At 38.3% G+C, this 23,506-nt stretch overlaps 2 protein-coding genes and 1 long non-coding RNA gene across 4 annotated transcripts; 1 reads left to right on the top strand and 2 right to left on the bottom strand.

Moving 5' to 3' along the window:
- Window positions 1-1,453: 1,453 nt before the first annotated feature.
- Window positions 1,454-3,450, bottom strand: LOC145555147 (uncharacterized). Its single transcript, XR_014091240.1, has 3 exons — window positions 3,219-3,450; window positions 2,825-2,965; window positions 1,454-2,031 (listed from the first exon to the last, which is right to left on the bottom strand). It is a non-coding gene; the product is annotated as an uncharacterized LOC145555147 (long non-coding RNA).
- Window positions 3,451-11,038: 7,588 nt separating this feature from the next.
- Window positions 11,039-19,392, bottom strand: nphp1 (nephronophthisis 1). Of its 2 annotated transcripts, XM_008428811.3 has the most exons (21): window positions 19,066-19,392; window positions 18,785-18,846; window positions 18,578-18,638; window positions 18,097-18,230; window positions 17,524-17,728; window positions 16,762-16,863; window positions 16,415-16,581; window positions 16,231-16,273; window positions 16,012-16,099; window positions 15,581-15,675; window positions 15,304-15,432; window positions 15,143-15,217; window positions 14,925-15,035; window positions 14,325-14,407; window positions 14,082-14,158; window positions 13,888-13,987; window positions 12,141-12,253; window positions 11,946-12,019; window positions 11,759-11,803; window positions 11,598-11,650; window positions 11,330-11,499 (listed from the first exon to the last, which is right to left on the bottom strand). In XM_008428811.3, exons 1-21 carry the CDS (start codon window positions 19,129-19,131, stop codon window positions 11,481-11,483), a joined length of 1,902 nt encoding a protein of 633 aa, XP_008427033.2. In that variant the 5' UTR covers window positions 19,132-19,392; the 3' UTR covers window positions 11,330-11,480. The 2 variants fall into 2 exon arrangements, with proteins under 2 accessions (XP_008427032.2, XP_008427033.2); XM_008428810.3 differs by lacking the exon at window positions 11,598-11,650 and having other exon boundaries at window positions 11,039-11,499; window positions 19,066-19,391.
- A 448-nt stretch (window positions 19,393-19,840) lies between these two features.
- Window positions 19,841-23,205, top strand: LOC103476445 (C-signal). The gene is made up of 4 exons (XM_008428809.3): window positions 19,841-20,207; window positions 21,617-21,794; window positions 21,933-22,024; window positions 22,255-23,205. Exons 1-4 carry the CDS (start codon window positions 19,881-19,883, stop codon window positions 22,444-22,446), a joined length of 789 nt encoding a protein of 262 aa, XP_008427031.2. The 5' UTR covers window positions 19,841-19,880; the 3' UTR covers window positions 22,447-23,205.
- Window positions 23,206-23,506: the final 301 nt, after the last annotated feature.

Below are 23,506 nucleotides of genomic sequence, written 5' to 3' on the forward strand. Positions count from 1 at the left end.
CTATTTAAAAACAGCTGATGAGATTTAAAGGTCCTCGGGCGATGACGCAACTGCCCGGAAAACCCCCGATCAGCTGATCATCACGGCCATTTTATGGCTTCACGTGAGAGCAAGTACACCTCGCTGCAGCATGCAGAAAGGGGCGGGGACGGACCACTGTCAGCCTCTTACCTTATATGGAAATGGGACCATTGCAATCCGGAAGTGAAGGGGGCGCTAGTGGCGCTATTTCCTGTACCAGCCGCCGCTAGTGGCGCTATTTCCTGTACCAGCCGCGTTAATAATAATAATAATAATAATAATAATAATAATAATAATAATAATAATAATAATAATAATAATAATAATAATAATAATAATAATATTGATAATAATAATAATAATAATAATAATAATAATAATAATAATAATAATAGAAATAAAAATGTAACGTGGTATGTCCCTTTAAAAAAATAATTAAAACTATTGTTTTTTTAATGTTAAAATCACATTAGTAATAAACAACTTAAAACAAGCAACAATAATGAATTATTATGTATATGTATTTATCTATTGTCACCCAATCTAGCTGAAACAAAAGGCTTAAAAAATATTTAGGAACACATTTATCCATCCATTAATTATCATACACGCACGCATGACCCTGGGCAGATCACCAGTCCATCCTAGATTAAGAAAACAGATACCAAATACTTCAAGAACGCTGTAGTTCAATTAATAGATTGTGATGTAGTGAAACGTACTCTTATAATAAATAAATTTAAATCTAAAATATAACTAGTGCCAAAAACTATTATGCTTGGTTGCAGGTGAGCTCAACTATTGTCATTGTTTACCATAAAGTCTCATTGGAAACCTTTCCTGTAAGGACTCCAGCTTAACCAGTAATCTGATAAAAGACACTGGACTGGTGTCCCACTATTCAATTTAGAAATTCTATATCAACTCTACCAGTTGTATTTGATTCACAAACTGCGCTCAAATATTCAATTGTTGCAAAACCCAGAGAGACTTTTGTAAAACTTTAAATGTAGCTTCAAACTGGAAACACTCAGAGAAAGTAGGTTTTAGAAAGTTTATTTGACAAGAGAATGATCCACTGTGGATTAATCATTGTTTCTGTATGAAAAGCTTCTTTGAAGTCACCAGATAAATAAATCAGGCTTATGTGTACATTCTAACGCTCTTCAATTCAGCCAATCAGCTCATCATGCGCCTCCGTCTCAGCCTATCGGCGCCGGTCTCATCTTCTTGAATTACCCTTCATAAAGTCCGGCTTGATGTGAACAACTGCTCCTCACCCGAGTTTCCATCACCTCCACCCGGTCTCCACCGTCGCTCAGCATACCTTTAATCTTTGTATTATGGTATGTTTCTAACTGAACATGTTTCTGTATTTGGTTGCTTTATTTAAATAAAAACTGTTGATTCTGATTGCTAAAACATAAACGACTGAGGTTTGCAAAGACAATTTTTATTTCTTCCAGTCATTGTTAAAGTATATGAAACGTTACACATGAAATACTGAAAGGTATTATCTTTGCTTGTATTTCAAAATTTTAAAACAAGGTTATCCAATTGTTAAACAATGCTGTTACAATATATTTACAACTACTTTATTGGTTCTACTTTCTCTTTAATATATTAGAGCCACAATGTTACTTTTCCTGGAAACAGTTCTACCAAAAAACTAAATAATATAAATCAACTGAACTACAATAAAAGGAACACTAAAAAATTTACATAATGTTTAAAGAACACATTGTGAAAAACTAAAGGATGACAGAACAAATCCAAATGTCAGCAGAACAGATTTACAAAGATGTCACCAAAAAAGAACAATGTGTGACAACTGAAATGTGTGAAAGACTGTGGAAAACAACTATTATTCTCCTTGCATTCAGTACTGACATCCAGGGCAGTGTCCAGGTCTGCCATCACAGTAGTAACGAGGGTAATCTCCTCGTCTTCCATTTCCAGTGAAGCCCACACAGTCTTTATATTGCCGGTTACAGGAAGAACACGTAACAACTGCAAAAGGAAAAACATGACTGTCAGGTTAATTGGTCTCTCTAAATTGTCCCTAGGTGTGAGTGTGTGTGTGCATGGTTATTTGTCCTGTGTGTCTCTGTGTTGCCCTGCAACAGACTGGCGACCTGTCCAGGGTGACCCCTGACCCCGCCTCTCGCCCGGAACGCCAGCTGGATATTGACACCAGCAACTCCCGACCCCACTACACAAGGGTGTAAGAAAATGGATGGATATATACATACACGAACTATTTTGTCATATGTTATACTCTTATTTGAGTAGATTTTGTTGATATGCAACCTAATGCGAGTTACTTCACAGAATGAAGAGCATATTTTAACCCATAAAAAACACGACACACAGGTTTCTTCTAACCTTTATTTGTTAACTTATATTAATATTTTTAATTTCCATTTTTAAAATAACTATCAGTGCACATACCTTCATTTTAATTCATGTCTGCAGAAATAAATGGGTAATATTACACTGCACATTATGATCAGTAAAACCGTACTTAATAGTAGATATATCACCTAATACTGTTACTCTTACTAGTGTTTTTTGCAGTTATTTACTACTATAAATATATGAAGTAGAGGGAACTACACCCACCTATGATGGCAGCTTTTAGTTTATAAAAAGTGTTAGACTTTCCAGAAATGTTGGCGTGCAAAAACATATTTCAAAAAGGATTAACCTTTTTCTAGTCTTTTTTATGAAAAAAAAAAAACCAACTACAAAACTGTTAAGAAGGTAAATAAATAAATGATAGTGTAAGTGTAGCTTTACATACCGTTATGTTGAACCGTAGCAGTTCTTGTTATGTGAACGACTCATCGGCTTTGTATGAGCAAAGAGGACAGAAATATCCGTCATTCGTGCAATACGGAATAATCTTCTCTCCGTTACGAATGTTACAAATAGAAACGTGGATCTGTTAAATAAAATAAAAAAACAAAGTTTGAGCACAAAATACACTTATCAATTATACATTTTATTTACTTTTCTATTTTTATCTAATGGTGCCCTGCAGGGAAATAATTAGCTATGCTACATGCTAAATTTAACCTTACCTTCTATGAATTACGCATTTCAATAGTCTACAGCTGTTTATTATATGCTCAACGTCATCTAGAAAAGCGTATTGATTTACTATGTGATAAAAATTTTAAAGAAGGTAAAAATACCTTTTGCTGACTTTGCGCCTTTTCCATTTTGGATCGTGTGCCGAACACATGAACCCTCTCAAACTTCTTTCAATCGGCATCTCAAACCCGCTTCTTTAAGGTATTTATACTGGAAATTAATAAAATAGCGCCCCCTTCACTTCCGGAGTGCAATGGTCCCATTTCCATATAAGGTATGAGGCTGACAGTGGTCCGTCCCCGCCCCTTTCTGCATGCTGCAGCGAGGACCTTCTCCGTGAGAGTGGAAAGACTCTCAGAGTATGGCACAAGATGTCGGCTACGCAAAATCATGAGGTATTTTCCGGAACCCGATCTAAATCTATGCGTAATTTATGCGTTCTCGGCGCGTTCTCGGTGCGCTCTCCGTGGCTCTCCGTGCATAAGCACGTGTGGTACACGGGAGTCTGAGCACGTGGAGTTATCTCGGTTCCGTGAGTTCAGTTTTGATTTATTTATGATAAATCGATCATAGCAGCAGAAACTGGACGATTTAGAGGCTTTTGAAGGCTTTTGAACAACAACGGTTTTTCGATTTGCTACGAGTGGAGCTAAATCTTCTGATAGCTGGTGGGATTCGGACGAGGAGGAAGAGGAAGAACCGGACACAGCAGACAGACTTGATCTCGGTGATGTGTAAGTTTTCCGCCGCAATTTCACACAAAATATTTGACGTTTTGGTTCTATTTATTTATTTATTTCAGTGATTATATGCTTGTAATAACGGCAGGAAGTAAAACCATGTGGTTATTTGTTTATTTATGTTTTACTAAAATATGTTTTATTTTACTAGTAAGGATTTCATGTTTACTTTGGTTCATTACTTTGTAATAAACCTCTAATTCTTCAAATACTTTATTTTTATTTATAGTCGAGTGGAAGCCGAACCATCAAGCTCGGGTGACGCTGAACCTCCCCCCACCTCCCCCACCTCTCATGATTCTTCACCTTCTTTGAGGTAAGATGTCCATTTTTTTGGTGGTGATGGTGGTGGTGGATTTTCAAAATTGTTTATTTGCTCTTTTAAATTATTCAAAAAGTATTTTTGACTGTTTTATCTTGTTTCAATAAAAGTTTTCTATTTGGAGTCAAAGAAAGAGCTTTCAGGTCATCATTATTATACATATTACACTGTGCACAATGGTACATTTTGCATATAAATGGGGTAAATGTCATGACCAATGGTTATATTATATGTAGAAAGTGTCATTAGGTGGTAATAAGCTATTTAATTTTAACAAACCCCCAGTATTGATGTAAAAAACACATTTGGCACAGTTTGGTGACATTTTGGATAAATGTGCCAAAATGGCCTCTCCGCCTAAGAAATTTCTCACTAATACCATTCTAAAATAAATATGATTCATCTGATTGAGTCCAAATTTGGTATACTTTTACACAACATTTAGATTTAAAAGTCTGTACTACTTTTTTGTGTTACAAATACTATTTTGGTAGTGTTTTCAATGTTTATTTCAAAGAAAATTTTGGCGAGGTTAAAAAAAAAGCAAAATATTTTGTATTTTGTCCCTAATATTTCAGGCAGGGTCAAAGCTACAATGGTGCTGACACCAGAAAACCATTCTATGACATCTTACCTTTACAGAGGTACCAAAAGTTTCTTATTAAATCTAATAGCTGTGAGGCTATAAGTGATTTACTTTTGTGTGTTTTTGTCAGGCGGAAATTTATTTATACCCCCTTAGGGGGTAAGAGGTTAAATCATCACACAGGATATTGGAAAAACTCTGGAGAAATACTTGCATCGCAATTCTCTAATCTTAAATGATTCTGAGTCGGGAGAAAATCAAAATTCTGCCTAAAAACGGCATAATCTGGACGTGTGACATTATAGGATAGATGTAGATCGCTTTTTCTGTATTTCGTCTATAAATCTTTGGCATCCTGGGTTTCTGTGCAGTATGAGATGCATAGAAAGCAGAAATGCTAATTCCTAGTTAGCTGAAGCCAAATATTTTAATCAGCCATTGAAACGCAGTAATTCAACAACATTGTATCGGTAACAAAGCTGTGACTCTCTTGTTAATTAACATAGAAATCCAACAAAGTATCAAGTTACTTTAAATACTGAGCAAACGTCTCTGAATACTTTCTATCGTAAAGTTTGAGTCTCAATATTTTCTCTTCTGTTTTGTATGAAAACTGACAGCAGACGTGTTGCGAGACAAGAAAGCGACTGCCACTCAAATTTTTCCCCTTTCATCATTTCATATTCATATTTTCTCAAAGCCAGGGAGCTCCCGAACATAAGACAAAGTTGTGTTTGAGTTCCTACACATCATATTCACCAATAAAACCACAACTTCCAAATGATCTGCACTGAACAGGGAGACCAGATTCAGTCAGTTTGAAACGGACCAGGTTTATTTCCAATATGTCACCCTGAAATCACTCTGAAGGTAGAATATAACTACTAATTATAAAAGCCACATTAGGTCTGCGTGCTCAGTTTCGGAAGTGCAAAGCTTTGAGTGGATGCACCCAATCCCAGCCACTCCCTACTCGTGATAAACACAGTAAGAAATAAAATCCCTTCCATTTCTATGGTATGTCGATTCTAAAAACACTGATTCATCAATGATTCAACCAATGAACCAATGAAACTAAATCACTTGTGGGTTTGGCACAGTCAATGATTCAACCAATGAACCAATGAAACTAAATCACTTGTGGGTTTGGCACAGTGGCCTGTTCCAAGAAACTCTTCACATTTTTACCTAAATACTCTACTTTAACTTTGTTTTTTTCTTTTTTCCTACGTTATTTGACTGACCTTTGAACTCAATGACAGTTTGTTTGCACAGGGTCTTACTAAGTTGCACTGCAGTTAAACTTGTAATTTTATTAGCTTTGCAATGAAAAAAAAAACAGTCACTGAGAACCACAGTGAGTAACCAAGATGTGGTTGATCGGTTTGGCTTTGGTAGGATGAAGAGGGAATACAACTCTTGGGACTGCCTGGGCCTGTAACATAAAGCTTATTCTGCACACCGTGTCAGAATGTGTCAGTCCAGGCTGTCAGCATGTTCATTTATATTCAGGTGAAAATAATTATCAATCAATCAATCAAATTTTATTTGTATAGCACATTTCAGCAGCAAGGCATTTCAAGGTGCTTTAAATAATTAAAGAAAAAATAAAAACAGCATGTGACATTGAATGAACAGTAAGAAAGAGAAAGAGATTTTGAAAAAAAAAAAGATTAAGAAAGATTAAAGCATAGTTTTGTTACGGAATTTCGTCGCCGGACTCGGCCGTCCGTTTAACACGGGTATTATCCAGGCCCCGCCGCCTAACAGGACAAGGTCTCCAACCTTGCAGCACCAGGCTCCGTCCACCTGTCACGCGAATTTTTGCGCTAGGACTTTGTGTGTCCTACACGGATTTTTGTGCACTATTTTTTTTAATTACAACACCCCAGGACAGCTGAGAGTCTGCTTATTTGGACGTATGAACAGTCGATGTCAATTTTAGTGCACGAGAGAGAAATTCACATGATACAAAGAAGAAAAAAAATAGATACCATATTTGTACATTCTGTCTAAGTCTTTTATTTAGAGAAACCTGCCCTGTTCTGCGGTGCCGACACTTCCTGCTCCCACCTGTTCATCTGTTGTCCTGCTACGGTCACTCAGGTTTGTTTAGAGACCCTCCTGTGTTGCCGTACAGGTTAAGGTCAGGACAGAATTGAAATAACAGTTCCTGCTAACAACGTTCAGTCACACTGAAGCGACCACAGAAACCACCCAGTCATTAGGCAGCAACTGTAAACATACATATAAAAAAAAAGTCAGTAAATTATGGTTAATTATAACATTCTGTTTCCAAATTCAGGATGGTTTAAAAGAAGTGTTTTTGTTTCAAACGTAATTTAGAAACTATAAACTGGTTGTGCTTCAATGGAAGGATAATTCATCAGTAGCTTAGTTTTATCCTAGTGTCCATCACTGTGTTTTTTTAAAACCAAAATTTCCCGCTGTGCTCACCAGTCTGACTCTGATGTTTCCACTCAGGTTTGAGCCGATCCACTGATGACCGCGGTACAAGAACCGTGCAGCGCGCTTCTTCCAACTATGTAACCCTCCGCTGGAGAGAGGCGTTTGGGTCAAAGCAGGTAATGGGATTAATCTGCATTATGTAACACTGTCAGGTTAAAGTTGACAGCCCTAGTAAATCAATTAATACAATTCAAAAGAAGTCCATCAAAACATGAATCCATAGCGATAAATGAAGTTCTTGGCAACCTCAAAATATAAAACCCATCTCACATATTACAACAAATGACACACAATACACAATTCTAGGTTCTTCCTCCATTTGCTGGTGGTTTAAACGCTGCATACTGTTGTCGTGTGTCCTAATAAACTCAGTATGATTATATTTTTCACCATCTGTGAAAGAAATCTCCACACGGATCTCCACGCTATTCTGGATTACTGTTGATTTGGTCCACTATGTGTTTCAAATGATATGATTCAACAACCTTATGTTTGTATTTACACATTGAAACAAGCTGTGTTAAAAGACACACCTTGCATCGGCTCTTTGCATTTAGCTCTGGTTATAACCCTCCCACCCACAATCCCCCCCCACACGCCCAGCCCACACACACACTCACACACCTCCATGGGAACTTTGCCAGCTCCGGGAAAATACAATAGATTTTTGTCAGAGTCAGGTGTCGCTCAGCAGTGTAATACTCATCCACTGGGAACGACAAAGAATGCATTGTGTATCAAGGCCTCATTGAAAACGTTCCTCGTCAAAACGCCGCACATTCCATCAGTTCAAAATGAAGGAAAACATAATAACTTCAAGGTGTTTCCACTGTGACCTCTGGCATAAAGATTCGCTGATAAGAAAAGTCAAATGTTAACATGATGGTTCAAAGCCTTTGTGTTTGTACAACTTTGCTCTGGTGAATTTCTGCAAGCTCCAGGGGAACGATTCTGTAGCTAACCTTTGACCTCTGCGAAAGAAACACTATTGGCTTATCCGTATCTCAGATCAACAGTCTCGACTCCTGTTTGTGTGTTCCATCCACGTCTCATACAAATAGCATTCCTATGACGTTTGCTTGTCAAATTTAAAAGTACAATTTGAATATATTAAAAGTACTTTTCATCAATCCTTTCTGTACTAAAAATACTTTTTTTTGTTCTGATGTAATATTCTTGAATCTTGAATATTTATTTATATTAAATTTGCAGACGCCTGAAGGCGATACGTTGGTTTATTCACACTGTTCAGGATGGAGACGGGTTCTGTGTCCCGGAGTAAACCTATAAAATTGATAGCATCATGGGAAAACAACATTATGAGAAACTTTGAAGTGCATCAGTCGGCACGTTGAAGCTTGGACACAAGTGAGTGTTTCAAGTAGACACTAGTCCAGAAGGACAAAAAGTCTATTTTTGGATGTTTTCATCACAAAGTCCTCTATCCAACAGAAAGTTTGTGGGCAGAACTGAAAAGGTGTGCCAACGAGGCAACCCTACAAACCTGACTCCGTAACACCAGCTCTGTCAGGACAAACGGGTCAAAATGGCTCCTTCCATCTCTCTTAACCTGTGATTTATTCCAACAGCATACCTTAATTGAATAAATATGATTAAAAATGTATTTATTAGCTCTCCTGGTTTGGTTGAAAGTGTTCACCTCCCTGTGCCCCTGGTTTCCCCCCCACCCCCAGACATTCTGCCTCCTCCTCAATGACAATGGTTGTCCTGAGGCACAAAAGCAGAACTGGGTGAGAGCATCTCAATGTTTCCAGCTGACAATAGTAATCAGACTTCCTGTCCTCTCAAAGTACCACTCCTCTCACAATAAGTAAACATTGAATGATATGCAGAGGGATAACTTTTCAAAATTTCACCCATGTTTGTTTTCTGGTAGTCGTTTAAAAAGGTTTAGTGGGACTGATGAATTAGTCTGACCAGTGATTCCGCAGGATGTTCTGAAGAATCTTTATTTTGTCCTTTTTTAGCTCGATCCAGTCGCAAAGGAGCCAAACTATCGCCACAGCAACAACGGCGGAATGTGGAAATACAGGATGTGAAATGTGATTCACCTGCAAACACTGAAACTCATAAAGACTCTATTCTAAGTGCATCTGTACACAGAAGAACCACTCCAGGGTTTGGAGCTGGGACTCAGAGGTGTGTTCATGGACACGCGGACGTCTGAACTGCCCTTCAGATTAACTGGATCTTTCCTTTAAATTCGGTGTTAAATGTGCTCAATTTAAGATCAGAAACACGCAAATCGCTAACATAATACACAGAATCAATGGTTGTGATACTAACTTTTATTAAGCTCATTTCTTTGAGAAATGTGCTGTCAAATAAATGCAAATATTGCATCATTTTTATTTTGGTGTACTGTTTCAATAAATAACATATTACAAATGTCCGAGCGAGAATTAAACATTTATAAGACATTCAATAATCTTGACTGTATATGATTTTTATTTATTCCAACATTACCCAACATATTTTCCGCAGCATTTAAATGTCGCTTCGGATGTGTGAGCATCTGAGCTCACAGTGAACCAGCCTCCCACTGCTCCTCTGCTTTTATACCCGGCTAAAAAAAAACCCAACGCCAGCTAATTGTTAACTCTAAACACTGTTCTGCTGTCCTGTAACTCTACACTACACACACACACACACACACACACACACATGACTGATGTTGAACTAATGGGTGGAGAAGACTGGAGCTTCTCAGTGACCCGTCAGAGGACACAGCTGAAAGAGCAGCTCAGGTAAATGTTGGAGCAAAACCAACAACTGATACCAACTAATGTTTTATTATTAAAAAGTTGTTCAAAAATAAACAATAAAATATGCACTTTTTACTGTAAAGTGCTTTTATTACTTCTAGGCGACAATTACATTGTAATATGTGCAAGGGTGGATATTGGCATGAAAGCCACTAAACTGGCTGAAAAATCTTCTTTTAAGAACATCTGTTAATTTAAATTATTACCTGAGTTTGTTTAAAAAAATTGCTTATTGTGAAAATGTATAAACGTAAAAGCAAAAGCATTGAAAACATGAACTGTTTTCTGTACTTTTTTTTATAATATTGAATATTATTAGATATATCACTATTATTATCATTTTACAAAATCTAATATTGGCATATTTAAATTTTGGGGGGAACAAATTGAAGTACATTTTACAATAGCCTGGCAGTAGCACTCCTAGAAAAATTCCACAAGAGTGGCCAGACCACAGCAGTAAAAATATTAGAGGGGCATGCTAAAAAAAACCCCCCAAAAACACGACATAACTTTATTTACTTATTTATTCTGGGGGGTTAATATATGCTTCCATTGAAGAATATGACATGGACAAGACTATCTAGGAGGGCCAGCATTTTTTAAAAGGGGCCCCTTCCCTGCCTTCCCTTGGGGACACCACTGTAGCAGGGGGCGCTGAAGTTTTGGGGGTTAAAAAAAAAACTAACCTTTTCTCTATCTAATACATGTTTTGTGAACACTGTACATTATTCTTTTCCCTTGAATAAATGTTTAAACCCATATTGGGTGAGGCGTTTTTTATCTTTATTGAATTTTCTTGTATTGTAAACAATAGGTAACTATTTACAACTATGATGTCATAACCCTGCCTCCGCCCTGGTAAGATTTAAGCAGATGCTTCACAAGTTTTTTTTTTATGCATTACCTCACCGTATGGGTTGTCATGGCATTTTGGATAAACATTTTTGGAGTAAGATATTTCTAGCAATTTCCACTAGATTATAAAGAATATCTTAGGGTGGGACAACTACACAGATTGCTTTAGAACAAATGATTTTTATTTGGCCAGTGCCTAAAAAAACCCTTCAAAGTGTTCATAACCATCAGTCCCCTTGTGTTAACATGGGCAAAAGCTGGCTTCCGTCCAGAAAAGCTGCATCCCCCTAAATCCAGCCCAGCCAATCACAGGCAGTTTCAGTCCTGGAGGCGATGTAGTCACTACCGTGTCGCGGAAAGGAGATCAAAGGTCAACTCCTCGACATCGAAAGCAAGATGTGAATGAGAGGAGTCAAAAAAGATTCCCGCAGCTGCTGATTGGCCGGTGGCTTGCTGGGAGTTTTTCAGAGTCTCCAGGGTGTTGTAGACGACCCTGGCCCGCTGTTCCTCTGAGGGCGGGTCGGCCCAGCGATAGCAGGGCAGAGAGGGCGAGTGCAGCAGGAAGTACACCGACGACATGTAGACTTTACTAAACTCCTGCTTCAGGTATGACAGGTCTCTCTGCAAACAGAGAATCACACTTTGTTTTATTGCTACATTTGATTCAAAATGCAATATGGCGCAGATTAATTTTCTACATCATTCTTCTGCTTCCTCACTTAAATCTACAGCACCCCCTGCAGGCTGTTCCTGCGATTGCACACACAGAGTCCTTACATAAAAAACAAACAAACAAGATTTTATGATGCAACAACCTAACCAAACTTTTCACCCGCATCAAATATTCTGACAACATAAGTTAACAAGAATGCATGCGAACCTTCTGCGTTCTGCTCATACTGGCCTCAGCTTCCAGCCAGGCACTCTGAAAAATAAATAAATAAATACAAAAAATAATCAAACCAGTGTCATTTAAAGGAAGTGTTTATGTTTGTGCTTTGATAAAAAAAACGGAACCTAATTTGATTACAGTAAACAAGCGTAACCACAGTTCCCTCATTCCTCACCCTGAGAGCATCTAGCAGATCTGTCTGGTCCAACAGCACAGGGAAAGTTGAAAGTATTGGACTGCATATAAGATCTACGTCAGAGACAAAAAGGTAAAAGACGGTGTCGCTTTGAGCTGTGGCCAAATTGAAAGCATTCTATTTCTTTGTTTTGTGTGTGTTTGCCATGTCGGATTAAAGTTGTCGGAGTCTTGCCTGCGTTCTGCATGGTGGGTCTGTCCATGAGCAGCGTGTCGGCCAGCAGCTGGCGGTGCAGGACCAGCAGGTGGACGCAGCTCAGACAGTGCAGCAGAGTGTCTGGGAGGAGACTGAAGGGGAACATGAACGTGTCAACTCATCTACACCAGCAACTGGAAATATATCGATATAGAGAGAAGAGAACCAAACATTTGGATGTTTTGTTGATGAAATGAAATGCGACACATTCCACACTGTGTTCACAATTGCTAGAAAAACTGTATTGAGGATCCAACTGTGTAATTGAAAAAAGAAACTACAGCGCTCTGACATGTTAATAAAACACAAACTAAACTAAATGTTTTGCTTTCCATTAAGGCTGGACAATAAATCAATAACATTATATATTGCGACAGACACGTGATCAATATCAACAGATAATACATCTGATCTGACAGAATATTCACTGAACTCCAATACTTCTGCGTCCACTCGGCCGCTTGTGGTGTTCTGATGTCAGTTCTCAACTCTCCTCCTCTTGCACATTTGAGTTTGTCTTTGTTTTTGCTCCTCAACACCTCCATATGCACTCATTACACTCACTACAAGCATTTGCATTACGCCACTGATACTGACTTTCACACTCCGTTGTAGTTTTTAAGACGTATTCTTTGTTCCTTATTCTGCACCTTAACCACTGCATGGTCTCCAGTTTTTTACGACCTTGAGCCAGTCGTAACAATGGCCAATGTCTCAAAGGTGAGTAAAGCAAGGTTGGTGGGATCGACTGACTCGCTCACTTTTTGGTTACCTAGCAGCAGACTAACTTGTAAAAAAAACGATTTGAGCGGAAACTGTGGATAAGACAGGGAAGGTCATGCTTCTGGTTTGGCAGCACTTCAGATATTTAAAACAGAAAACTTATCAATAATTATTGATGTTGACAATTATTGATATTGGCTGATAGGAAACGCTTATACGATGTTAGGTTTTTCAACCGTATTATCCAGCTCTACTTTCTATTGACAGTGTCTATGTGTGCGGGTCTATGTGTTTTTGGTTTAACTATTAGTGTGCGCAACTAAAAACCATTACATCAGCTGGATTTTCTCTCACTGTTTAAAGAGATAGCAATGATTCCATATAAAAACTGATTCTAAGATGCTAATAAATAAATCTGAGATTTATTTTTGCTAATTCTAAATGATGGCGGTGACGGTGGTAGGGCTACTGATGGATATTTATTTTTTTACACTGCCGTTATACCTTCTCGCTAAACATTTTTATTGCCCAAAATCTGTTCCACGCATGGAAAAATACATTCCCTACAGCTTCTTTTCCTGACTAGTTGAGATTGAAAGTTTCTGCCAAGACAGAAAAAAAAAAGAGAAAAATGTTCCATAGCAAAGTGTGCCAAGCTTTTAGGAGCATTGCTTGGTAGACCTGGTGACCGTTGCCAAAAAAGCCTTAAAATAAACTGCAAGTGAAGTGTCTTGAGTCCAGTTTTGTAAATCTTATATCACAGAACATGTTTCAGGAGAAAAGTAATCTATTTTAAAGTTAGTCTGAAATAATATTAAGTGTGAAACCTTTTGGCATGTAAAATGGGTCTGCTGTCACTTTAATCGCCCACACATGTAAATCCAAGCGGAGCCAGGAATGTGTCTGACTGAAACTTGGAGTGATTTATTGATCACATAATCCTCTGCATGTGTTCAAGCTCGGCACCTGGCTCTTCTCGCTGATTTCCCCCATTTCCCCCTACCTGAGTTGCGTTCTGGTCCGACTGCTTGCCGATTTCAACTTAACAATCAGTTTGGGTTGCCGTCGGGCCTGGAGCATCTGCTGAAAAACGCCACCCGGAGCTAGGAAGTCGAGAAAAGATACAAAATAGACTCTTTATTGTTTGTTTGGACATCATCTGTTACCATTTTAAAAAGTTTGGCTTGTTTTCCTTACATCTTCTCGAAACGGGTGCTTCCAACATGACATTCTTCTCGTATGGCGTTCCGCCATTTATCAGCAGTTCATAGGTTCTATGCAGGGGATTGAACAAAATATTGAATTCAATTAAGGTTGGATTTCCTCAGTAGGAAAACATGAAAAAAAAGCTTACTTTTCCAGCTTTTAACTACTTTTACATTTAGGTACAAACAAGTTCTGTATATTTTCTTCTATTCATCGACATCTCTTCTCATTTACCTGTTTTGGAGTGGATTTCCGCTGTCATCAGTTAGTTTGAGGAAAGTCCAACCGCAGCTCAGGTCTCCTCTCTCACCTGTCGACTTTAAATCACACATCACATCTTACAGGTGACCTATTATGCTTCCTTGAACAGGCTAAAATGGGTCTATGAAATATACAAAACAGATAAAAAATGTTCATAAAGTTCTTCTTAGATAAGAATGATTTTTGGTCTCTTGTCAGAATGATCTGTTTTAGAGTCTCATGTCATTTTAAATACAAATAAGCTGCTGCTGGCCACGCCCCTAAGCTCAAACCTTACACTTATACATGAAAATGGCTCCAAACAGCTGTGTAATTATACAACCCACCAGCTTTGAAAAGCAGAACTGGAGCCTCCTGCGGAACCAACAAGAATGTAGAGGCAGTGCTTGCTGATTTGTGACGTTACATTCGGAAGGTTTTTGAAACGGCTTTTGAAACACTTTGTTTGTTTTTAGAAGCAGTACAGACAAAAACGGAAGTAAAAAAAAAAAAAAAAAAGCAAAATGTGAATTTTACATGACATAATAAAAATGTGCTGTATTGTGCTTTCACATGTCTCACGTGAACACTTACGTTTCGCAAAAAAGTGACTCCAAGTTCAAAAAGAACTCCAATGTTCGGAGACAAAGAGTTGCAGCGAAGGAAGCAGTCTCCGTCCAGGATAGTTGGCAAGATGCTGGTCATCTGACAAACGTAAAATGCAGAAATGAGTAAACATCTTTACCTCTACAGAGGTAAACATGATCTCAGTGTTCAGCGTTTATGATGTGGCAGCCTGAGTTCTCCCAAACCCTCGGAGAGAAGTTCCATGTCTTTGGGTTCTTTGAGGTGTACGACGCCCTCACCGTGTGGATGTTACTCAACACCTGGAAAATACGTCACGGACTAGTTTAAGTAAATGACATACAGAGAGGATAACTATGTCGTATGTAACAGAGAAAAGGCCTGACACCTGCGTTCCATCAAAGGCACACATACGGATGTGTCTGCTGAGGACCTGAACTCCGACCCCAGGAGTGGGAATCATCTTGCAGCTCCACAAATTAAAACAAACACAGTTCCTGACCTGGCGAGCGCGGACCTGCACAAGTTAACAAAAGTAACCCCGTTCTTGTCAGAATGGGTCATAACTGGGTAAATACTGCAAATTCCAGAAAGAAACATAGTTAAATTAGACACTATGAAGGTTGCACAGTAATAAACACATGCATGCACAGAAAAGGGCTCACCCTGCCGGTGTCTGGGTCTAAGAAGAGATCTTTAAAGGACAGCTGTGATTGGCTGAGCTCAGGTTGAATATAGTGACTTCCTCTGTATCGCTCCCCTTTAAAAAGACAAAAACCTTGACAGTTTCACCTTTTAATCAAACAATATATAAAACAAGTGGTTTCCCCACAGAGTTATATTTACTAACAATCACATATTCCCATTGATTATAATCAATGGGAATATGTGAATAATTATTCACAAACCCTCCATCTACCTATGAGTGTGTATAAAACCATGAACCACACACACAGCTGGAAAATGCAGCAAAAACTCTAAGTGGTCATTTTTTAGATTTGTTATTTTAATCAAATCTATTTGTTTTAATTGAGATTAAGTGGTCGTGCATACAGAGAGAGAGAAAAAGAGAGAGTAACACTAGATGTATAATGACCTTCTTCTGCCAGGAGTTTACTGAGAGTTGATGGCCTGAATCCTGAAGGAATGGCTCCCATTGCTGACAGCACATCTGTTGTATCAATCTGTCACAAGCACAGACAATTAATGTCGTGTAATTAACAAAAATATTTAAAGTTTTTATTTGGCGATAGCAATATTACCAATAGCATCAGAAGGTAGAGAATATATGTTTATGGCAGATACACAGGTTTACCTCCGTCAGAGCCTTTCTGACAGTTGACCAGTTAGACGCTTTGCTGTGAAAGATAAATGAACGCAAAACAAATAAACAAACAGGACAGCTAAGATTACTTTTTCTTTTTTTACATTATCTCATAATAATTTGAAAAACATCCAGAAGCAAGATAAAACACTGACAATTTAATTTGATGTCATACCTGCTGTTGCCATCGTCTGCCTCATCTTCAACTTCATCTTCCTCTTCCTCCTGTTCCGACTGCTGGATTTCATCATCTTCGTCATCGTCTTCATCCTCTTCATCTTCATCAGAATCCTCGTCTTCATCAGAATCCTCGTCATGCTCATTATTAACACCAACGCCAACCTAATAAAAATCAAAATGCAAAACAAAAGGAAAGACTTTTGCAAAAAAAAAATAAGCATAAAAAATGTACAACACCAGCAGGTTATATCTTAATTGTATTGGTAAAACTTTGAATTAAGATTTTCAGTAAAGTGCCGGTGAAATTTAAACAGCTGTGGTTTTCCAGATTTCTGCAGTTACCTTCAGATAGGTTTTAGGAACAACTCCTTTGTTCCCTTTGTTGTCCTGAGCCAGCCACCATCCATCTGCCGTCTTTTTAATTATCTTCAACACTTCTCCTTTCTGATAAGGTAAGAACATTTCAAGAAGCGAGCCTTAGCTGTAGTGATGAAATCACAGGAAAAGGCTTTCAAATACTCAACAACTTATGATCAAGAAAACATTGGGGGTGGGAGGAAGAGCCACAAAGCAGACAGAATCCGCTTATTTCTATTATGTATCATTTATCCCAGAAGCATTGCACATACATTGTGTTAAGACACCAACACTGGACATTAGATTAAAATAATCTTCCCTTTTAAAAGTATTCACATCCCTTAAACTTGTTTATACTTTGTCACTGTACAGTCAAAACCTTCAATGTATTTTATAGCAATTTTATGTAATTGATCAGCACAAATCAGATTGTAATTGTGAAGTGAATGGCTAAGGACACATGGCTCCTAAATTTGCATATCCATTTACCTCTCCTTACTCTATTATCTCTAAGTAAAATCCAGTGCTGTATAAATTCCTTCTTCAGCAGAGGTGGAGATGAAAGGGCAACACAGAAGCCTTTAGTGCCCTCTTCTGTTTTATCTTTCTACTGCATGTTGTAAGGGAATTCCTAGTTAAGGCTGGAAGAATTTGGCAATAGGATATAGAAATAATTAAACCTCACTAGCTACCAAAACTTTATGCATCATCGCCTGCACAGCTACTGACAGAAATACAGCCATTTACCCGAACAGACAGATCTCCTTCCTGCTCTGCTTTGAAATCGCTGAGGACCTTGTAGATTTGAGGGGCTGACTGAGAGGGCGGCTTTTCAGGCGTACCCTCATCCCCTTCATCTTTACCATCACTGTCTTCCTCAGAATCATCGTCGCTGTCGTCGTCACTATTGTTGTCGTCACTATTGTTGTCAGTATCTTTTGTTGAAGCATTGCTACAAGTACAAAACAAAAATGGGGGGGAAAAAAAGTCAGAATTGAGGATTATTTATGTAACGATTATCGTTACATTATTTATGTAACGATTATTTATGTAATGTAATTATTTATGTAACTATGTATTCTCACAGAGAGAATTCTGGTAAAACAAAGCATACTTTTTACAATGAAAAATGTGAATGAATAAAATTTGTAAAAAAAATTCCAACACATCATACTGTATATGTCAAACAAATCAGACAAAACATAAGAAAAATGTGTATGCAAGATGTAAGCTATGAATCTAATGTTGAGCGTTTTTATTTTGCCTATTAATACATCTTGTATTTTATTATTTACTTGAAGAATACATATTGGAGCTTACCCAGCTGGAGTGCTGGGGCCTGGTGGTGAAAGCTCCAGAGACAGGGTGACCAGACGCTCCAAGATGTTTCCCAGACGTTTCTCCTCTTCTAGTTTCCTCTGATCATAGTTTCCCACTGGAGCCAGCTCATCAGCCTGAAAAACAAAATCAACAAAGTCAAGTTAGTGACAACTTGAACAACAAAGTTAGTTTGGCAGATGCACCATAAAATTATAGAGGAATTTGCTGATAAAGTATCATAATATATAGCATTATGAAAGTCTAATTTTTTTATTTCATTAGGGCTCTAGCACATTACGTTTCTTGCAAATGTATTACTGAAACCGTGTCAAAGAGTTTTTCCAGTGGAACAATATTCATCTTTCTGAAAGATGAATATATTTAAGAAATAAGGTATATTAATATTTAAGTAGATATAATATTGGCTGTACTGGGGAGTTTCCCAAATATCATTTAATATGTCTAATAGCAGGACACATACCTTTGTCAAATTTTGTAGAGCCTTTAGAGTCTTTTCTGCAGAAACTTGCAACTCGTAGCATCTGTTCACGATATTCAGATTTAAACCAAATAAATAAATGTACTAAAAACTAAACAGAAACTAGATGAAAGGAATGAAATAACATTTAAATTTAAATGAAGATAAAAGCAAAAATATGGCTACCACCAGTCCTTTATAACTGCCCACCTATGCAGTGCCTCCTCTTTGGATCCATTTTGGCTCTTCACACTCTTTTCCAGACTGTCAAACTGTTTCACAGCAAAACAATGAAAGTCTATGCGTAGTCAAGTCTCAATTGTACAAAAAACATATGTTGCATATCTGTTTAAGTCTGCGTTAACATTGTATTTGGCTATGGCTTCAGTAATAAAAACTCTACATTTCAGTTGAGGTTCGTTATTAAAAATCATAATTCATCGTTTGAAGAGTAAACCGTAACAAAGTTAAGACGTCTTTCTCTAACAAACCTGTCTTTTGACTTCGTCCACTTCTCTTTGTGCGAGTTGCAGCGGTCCTCGCCTTTTCGGAGGCATTTAAGAGCTCTTTGGTTCACAAACACCTTTTGTTAGCCGAACGCGAAGATGCACATTAGCTACTAACTGCTATTATGCTTCCACTGGTCGCTAGGCAACTGACTTCTTCTTTGGATGTTGTTGCTTATATCTGGGATTCTTCCCTTTCTCTTTTATTCATTAGGCATTTGTCACACACACACAGTCTTTGGTTCTTAGTGCATAATTACAAAATCTATCAGACTTACCTTTTAGCTCAAAAATTATCACTGGCCGTTACCGCCATCTACTGGGCTAAACTTGTCATTGTCGTATGTATATCCACCAAAGGTGAAAACTTATATTTCACAAATTTATTTATTTTCCACTTTTTATTTGTTTTCTTATTTATTTTTTAATCCATTAATTATCTCTTTTAGTTATCTTGTTGTATTATGCCATAATGGGCACGTGCAATAAATTGTATAAGTGGTTTTAAAAGTGGTCTGTAGAGGGCGTAACTTTCTTGTTGTGAAACATGTTGCCTTCATGTACACCTTGTTTTTTTTCTTACCATCTTTAAGAAATAACTTTCCACAAAGTTTAAACAAGTCAACGACGGAACCTCAAAAATATAAAATAACTTATAATATATTTGTTAAAAGTGACAGATATTTAAACGTCCTAGATCTTCTTCAGACTCTTAAACGTCATAAATACGAGGCGTCGAGTGATTTTGAAGGCAGCAAAACGATACTTATTACGTCACGTGTGCTGGTGAAACGCTTGCCATGGCTGCTCCAGTCACTCTCATTCAAGGTGCCAGCAGAGGACTGGGGTTTGAATTCTGCAAACACATACTAAAAAACAAAAGCCTCGCTGCTGTCGTAGCGACATGCCGAAACCCGGACGGAGCGGCGGAGCTGCGAGGCCTGGCGGGACAACATCGGGGCAGACTCACGGTCCTCAAGCTGGACGTGAACCTGGAAGAAGACATCCGCGAAGCAGCAGAGCGCGTGAAGGAGAACTTCGGTCGGGTGGATCTCCTCGTGAACTCTGCGGCGATGCTTCACCCCACCGGGAAAGGAGAAACTAGTCTGAGGGATGTTTCTGCGCAGGTGCAGCGTGATTTAACAAACTTTTTTGCAAAGATTGGAATCAAAACTTTCTCTAGAAATGATGTCAAAGATATTTTAAGGGGCAACTTAACTTTAGTTTACGAGGTTCCTTTGATTCTGAACACACGGATTCATATGAACAATAACATTACCTTTTGACTGATGGGTTGTTTATTAAATTGGCTTGGTCGGACGTTGTGGTTTGGACACAACTTTAAATTAAATTAATTTGCACGTTACAGCCACAAACCTCGGAGCGTTTTATTTGAATTTTATGTTGAAGTCCATCAGAAAGAATATGAAAAATAAGCCTCCCTTGATTCAACACTATAGATCCTCCTCAGCTACAACTGTAAGTTTTTTTTTTTAAGTAGGTCTCTACCTATTTTGCACATCTAGACACAACATTTGTTCGATTATTTGCAACAGTTCAATCTTAGTCAAATTTGATAGAGGGCACGGATCAAAATAAATTTCCAAATGTTTCTTCTTCCGTAAGCGCTCAATCTTTGCATCACTACCTTTTGTCCTGTCAACAGATTCTTCTGAGCTGTGGATTTCTGCAGCTCCTCCAGAGGTACTATTTATCTCTTGACTCTTTCTGTGATCAACGCTGACCTTGCTTTGGAGTACAGTTTAACTAGACAACTACGTATTTGTGAGTAGACCTTCTGTAAGCCCCTTTCAGATCATAGTCTTACAATTAACATGCAACCTCCTATGGTGGATCACAACACGCTAATCAATCTGTATAGATCACAGGCCATGTGTTCTCAGACGACTGTGTGTGCATTGTGGACTTCTACTGCTTTTGAAGCTGTATTTTCTTTTTATCATGTCACTATCACACGTTTTTTTCAAAATCCAACGCTTTCAGATTGTAGTAGTTCCACATTTGACTACCTCCAGAAGTGGTTTTGCGGCGTAATATTGGTGGGATGACTCCTACTCCCATTTCTTGTTGGAACCTTACAGTTGATCACGGGGGTATAAAGTACATGTGTCAGTCATGGAATGAAAGTATTATCTGCATAGACTTCTATTTTTGGACTACCATCTATGAAATGTTCACGACTACTGCGGAAGAGCTGTATTCATAATGGGAAAACATTTCGCACAGAGTCTAGACAGATGAAGGTTTTTTTAATAGGTGACATCTGAAGGCAGTTGGTTGCACATAACTTTATTTAGGGGCATCAGAGTAAAGGAGGCTAAATACAATCTCTTTTTTTTTTGTCTGAAAACGATGTGTCCCAATAAACTGAGGTTGCTGGCTGTAATGTGACTAAATGAGAACAAAGTTACGTTGCAAGAATACATTTGTAAGACACTGCAATAACTGTCTGGATTTTTAAAGCATTTTTGCATTCATAAGATGCACATCACAGCTCAGTTTTTACCTTTTTTAGGGCATCATATCCACCTTGACGACCAATACAGTGGGACCCCTGGTAATGGCCAAATATTTTAGCCCTCTCCTTCTGAAGGGCGGCGGCGCCTTCGGTCGGCAGCCTCCAGAGAAAGCGAAGCAGCACAGCGGCATCATCGTCAACATCACAGCTAAAGTTGGGTCCATTGGAGACAACGGTATGTAGTGTGACGTGTGGTTCACAATGCCCTTTTTTGAGCTTCACATTACGTGTAGACTTAAGCAGAGAATAGAGCCAAGAGTAAAATCTCATGTAATGTGCTTCTTCTTCTCCCAACCTCTCTGCCACGCCCCAGGTCTTGGTGGCTGGTACAGCTACAGAATGTCTAAAGCAGCTCTCAACATGGCTACCAGGAATTTATCCATAGAACTGGGTAGTCGACCCAAGGTAAACGTTCACTTGTACTCAACTTTGTATTTTGGGGAACTACTCTTTTTATCCAGTTGAATAGGAAACACAGGTATGGTCATTATTTATTTATTTATTGTTAATTTATTAATTCATTTATAAATTAGATTTCTGTCTGAACTTCTGTCCCGATAACAATCCAAGTACAAGCGAAAATTATGGACGAAAGTATTTCTAAGCACCGCCATTTTCTTTTCTGCTGTTGCCAGGTGGTGTGTGTGTCTTTACATCCGGGAACAGTTAACACGGACCTTTCCAGGCCTTATCACCGGAATGTGCCAAACGACAAGCTGTTCAGTGCTGAACACTCTGTGAACTGTCTGATGGGCATCATTAATTCACTGAGCATCGAAAAGACCGGGAAGGCGTACAGCTGGGACGGGACCGAGCTTCCTTGGTAGAATTGACACAAGGCATACATGTGATTTCAGCCTCTTTGTGCAAACTGTCTGAGCAGGTCATGCTGCGATAAACATGAATTTTACCATTGACTCAATGAAAACAAACCGGGTGTTTTTTTTTTGTTTTTTTTTACATAATAATCAAGTCGCAGAGAAACCTTCCTCTCTACATCAACACCAAAGTGCATAAATTAGAATAAATCCTTAAAGGCATGGTGTGGCTCTTAAGATATAAGACTGTTTTAACGACATGTTCACAAATAAAGGTTGTGAAATACTTGGTGTGTATGATCTGAACTTACAGATGTGCAAGTAAACTCTTAATCACTGTCTCCATCTCTGAGTTGGATTTTGAGGTCAAGAGGGTTAAGACTCCTCTGCCTCTCCAATTTGGACGTCCGTCTTCAAGGTGTTTATCTGTATTTTTATTTTTTTTTGTAATTAAGAACTTGGCTATTTCTATCAACTTGGACCAGATTTTTCCCATTGGAAGAAAAACAAACCCAAAACATTTTTAAGTATGAGGTTGGGGTTTTCAGGGTGATGCACGGTGTTGGCTTCATTCATGTGTCCTCCTTGGCTTATTGCAAACTGTAAATCGGACTTTCAGCTCACAAAAAGGATCTTCACCAAACAGTGCAAGTCTAGCTCCTACGGGGGTAGGGTGTTCTAACTCTTTCCTCATGAAGAACACATTTATCTTCAGTTAAAAGTTATTTTTTGTTGTGTAAGTGCAATTAAATCACTTTCTTTCTCTGACCTAATTCCGTTCTATTTTCCCCACACAAGTGTTGAAAATGAAACCTGTTGTAATCTGTCTGCAAATACTGAAGATGATGAAACATATTTAGAAAAGACTTGAGCTTGCTTTATCTGTGCCCGTGATGAAATGGAGCTCGGTTTTCCAAGCGAATCAAAGCAGCTTCTCCAAACGGACAACGATCTGCTGTCTTGTTGGGCCTTGCAAACATTTTAAAACGTGCAACACAGGCTGAAAATATCTCAGAAAGAAAAGTGAGTTCAGTTTCAGGAAATATGGCAGTAATATTATTGTAGAAAG

The sequence above is a fragment of the Poecilia reticulata genome, chromosome 15, assembly GCF_904066995.2.
Source record: "Poecilia reticulata chromosome 15, P_reticulata-male-v2, whole genome shotgun sequence".
Taxonomy (NCBI): domain Eukaryota; kingdom Metazoa; phylum Chordata; class Actinopteri; order Cyprinodontiformes; family Poeciliidae; genus Poecilia; species Poecilia reticulata.

Excerpts from the sequence above, each read along its gene's own strand:
- LOC103476445 (XM_008428809.3), top strand. The coding sequence starts at position 19,881 with ATGGCTGCTCCAGTCACTCTCATTCAAGGTGCCAGCAGAGGACTGGGG. Across the intron at positions 21,795-21,932 it reads TGGGTCCATTGGAGACAACG|GTCTTGGTGGCTGGTACAGC; the intron begins GTATGTAGTGTG and ends GCCACGCCCCAG. Across the intron at positions 22,025-22,254 it reads AACTGGGTAGTCGACCCAAG|GTGGTGTGTGTGTCTTTACA; the intron begins GTAAACGTTCAC and ends TGCTGTTGCCAG.
- nphp1 (XM_008428810.3), bottom strand. The coding sequence starts at position 19,131 with ATGCCTCCGAAAAGGCGAGGACCGCTGCAACTCGCACAAAGAGAAGTG. Across the intron at positions 16,274-16,414 it reads GCAGACGATGGCAACAGCAG|CAAAGCGTCTAACTGGTCAA; the intron begins GTATGACATCAA and ends TATCTTTCACAG. Across the intron at positions 11,500-11,758 it reads GTATGAGCAGAACGCAGAAG|AGAGACCTGTCATACCTGAA; the intron begins GTTCGCATGCAT and ends CTCTGTTTGCAG.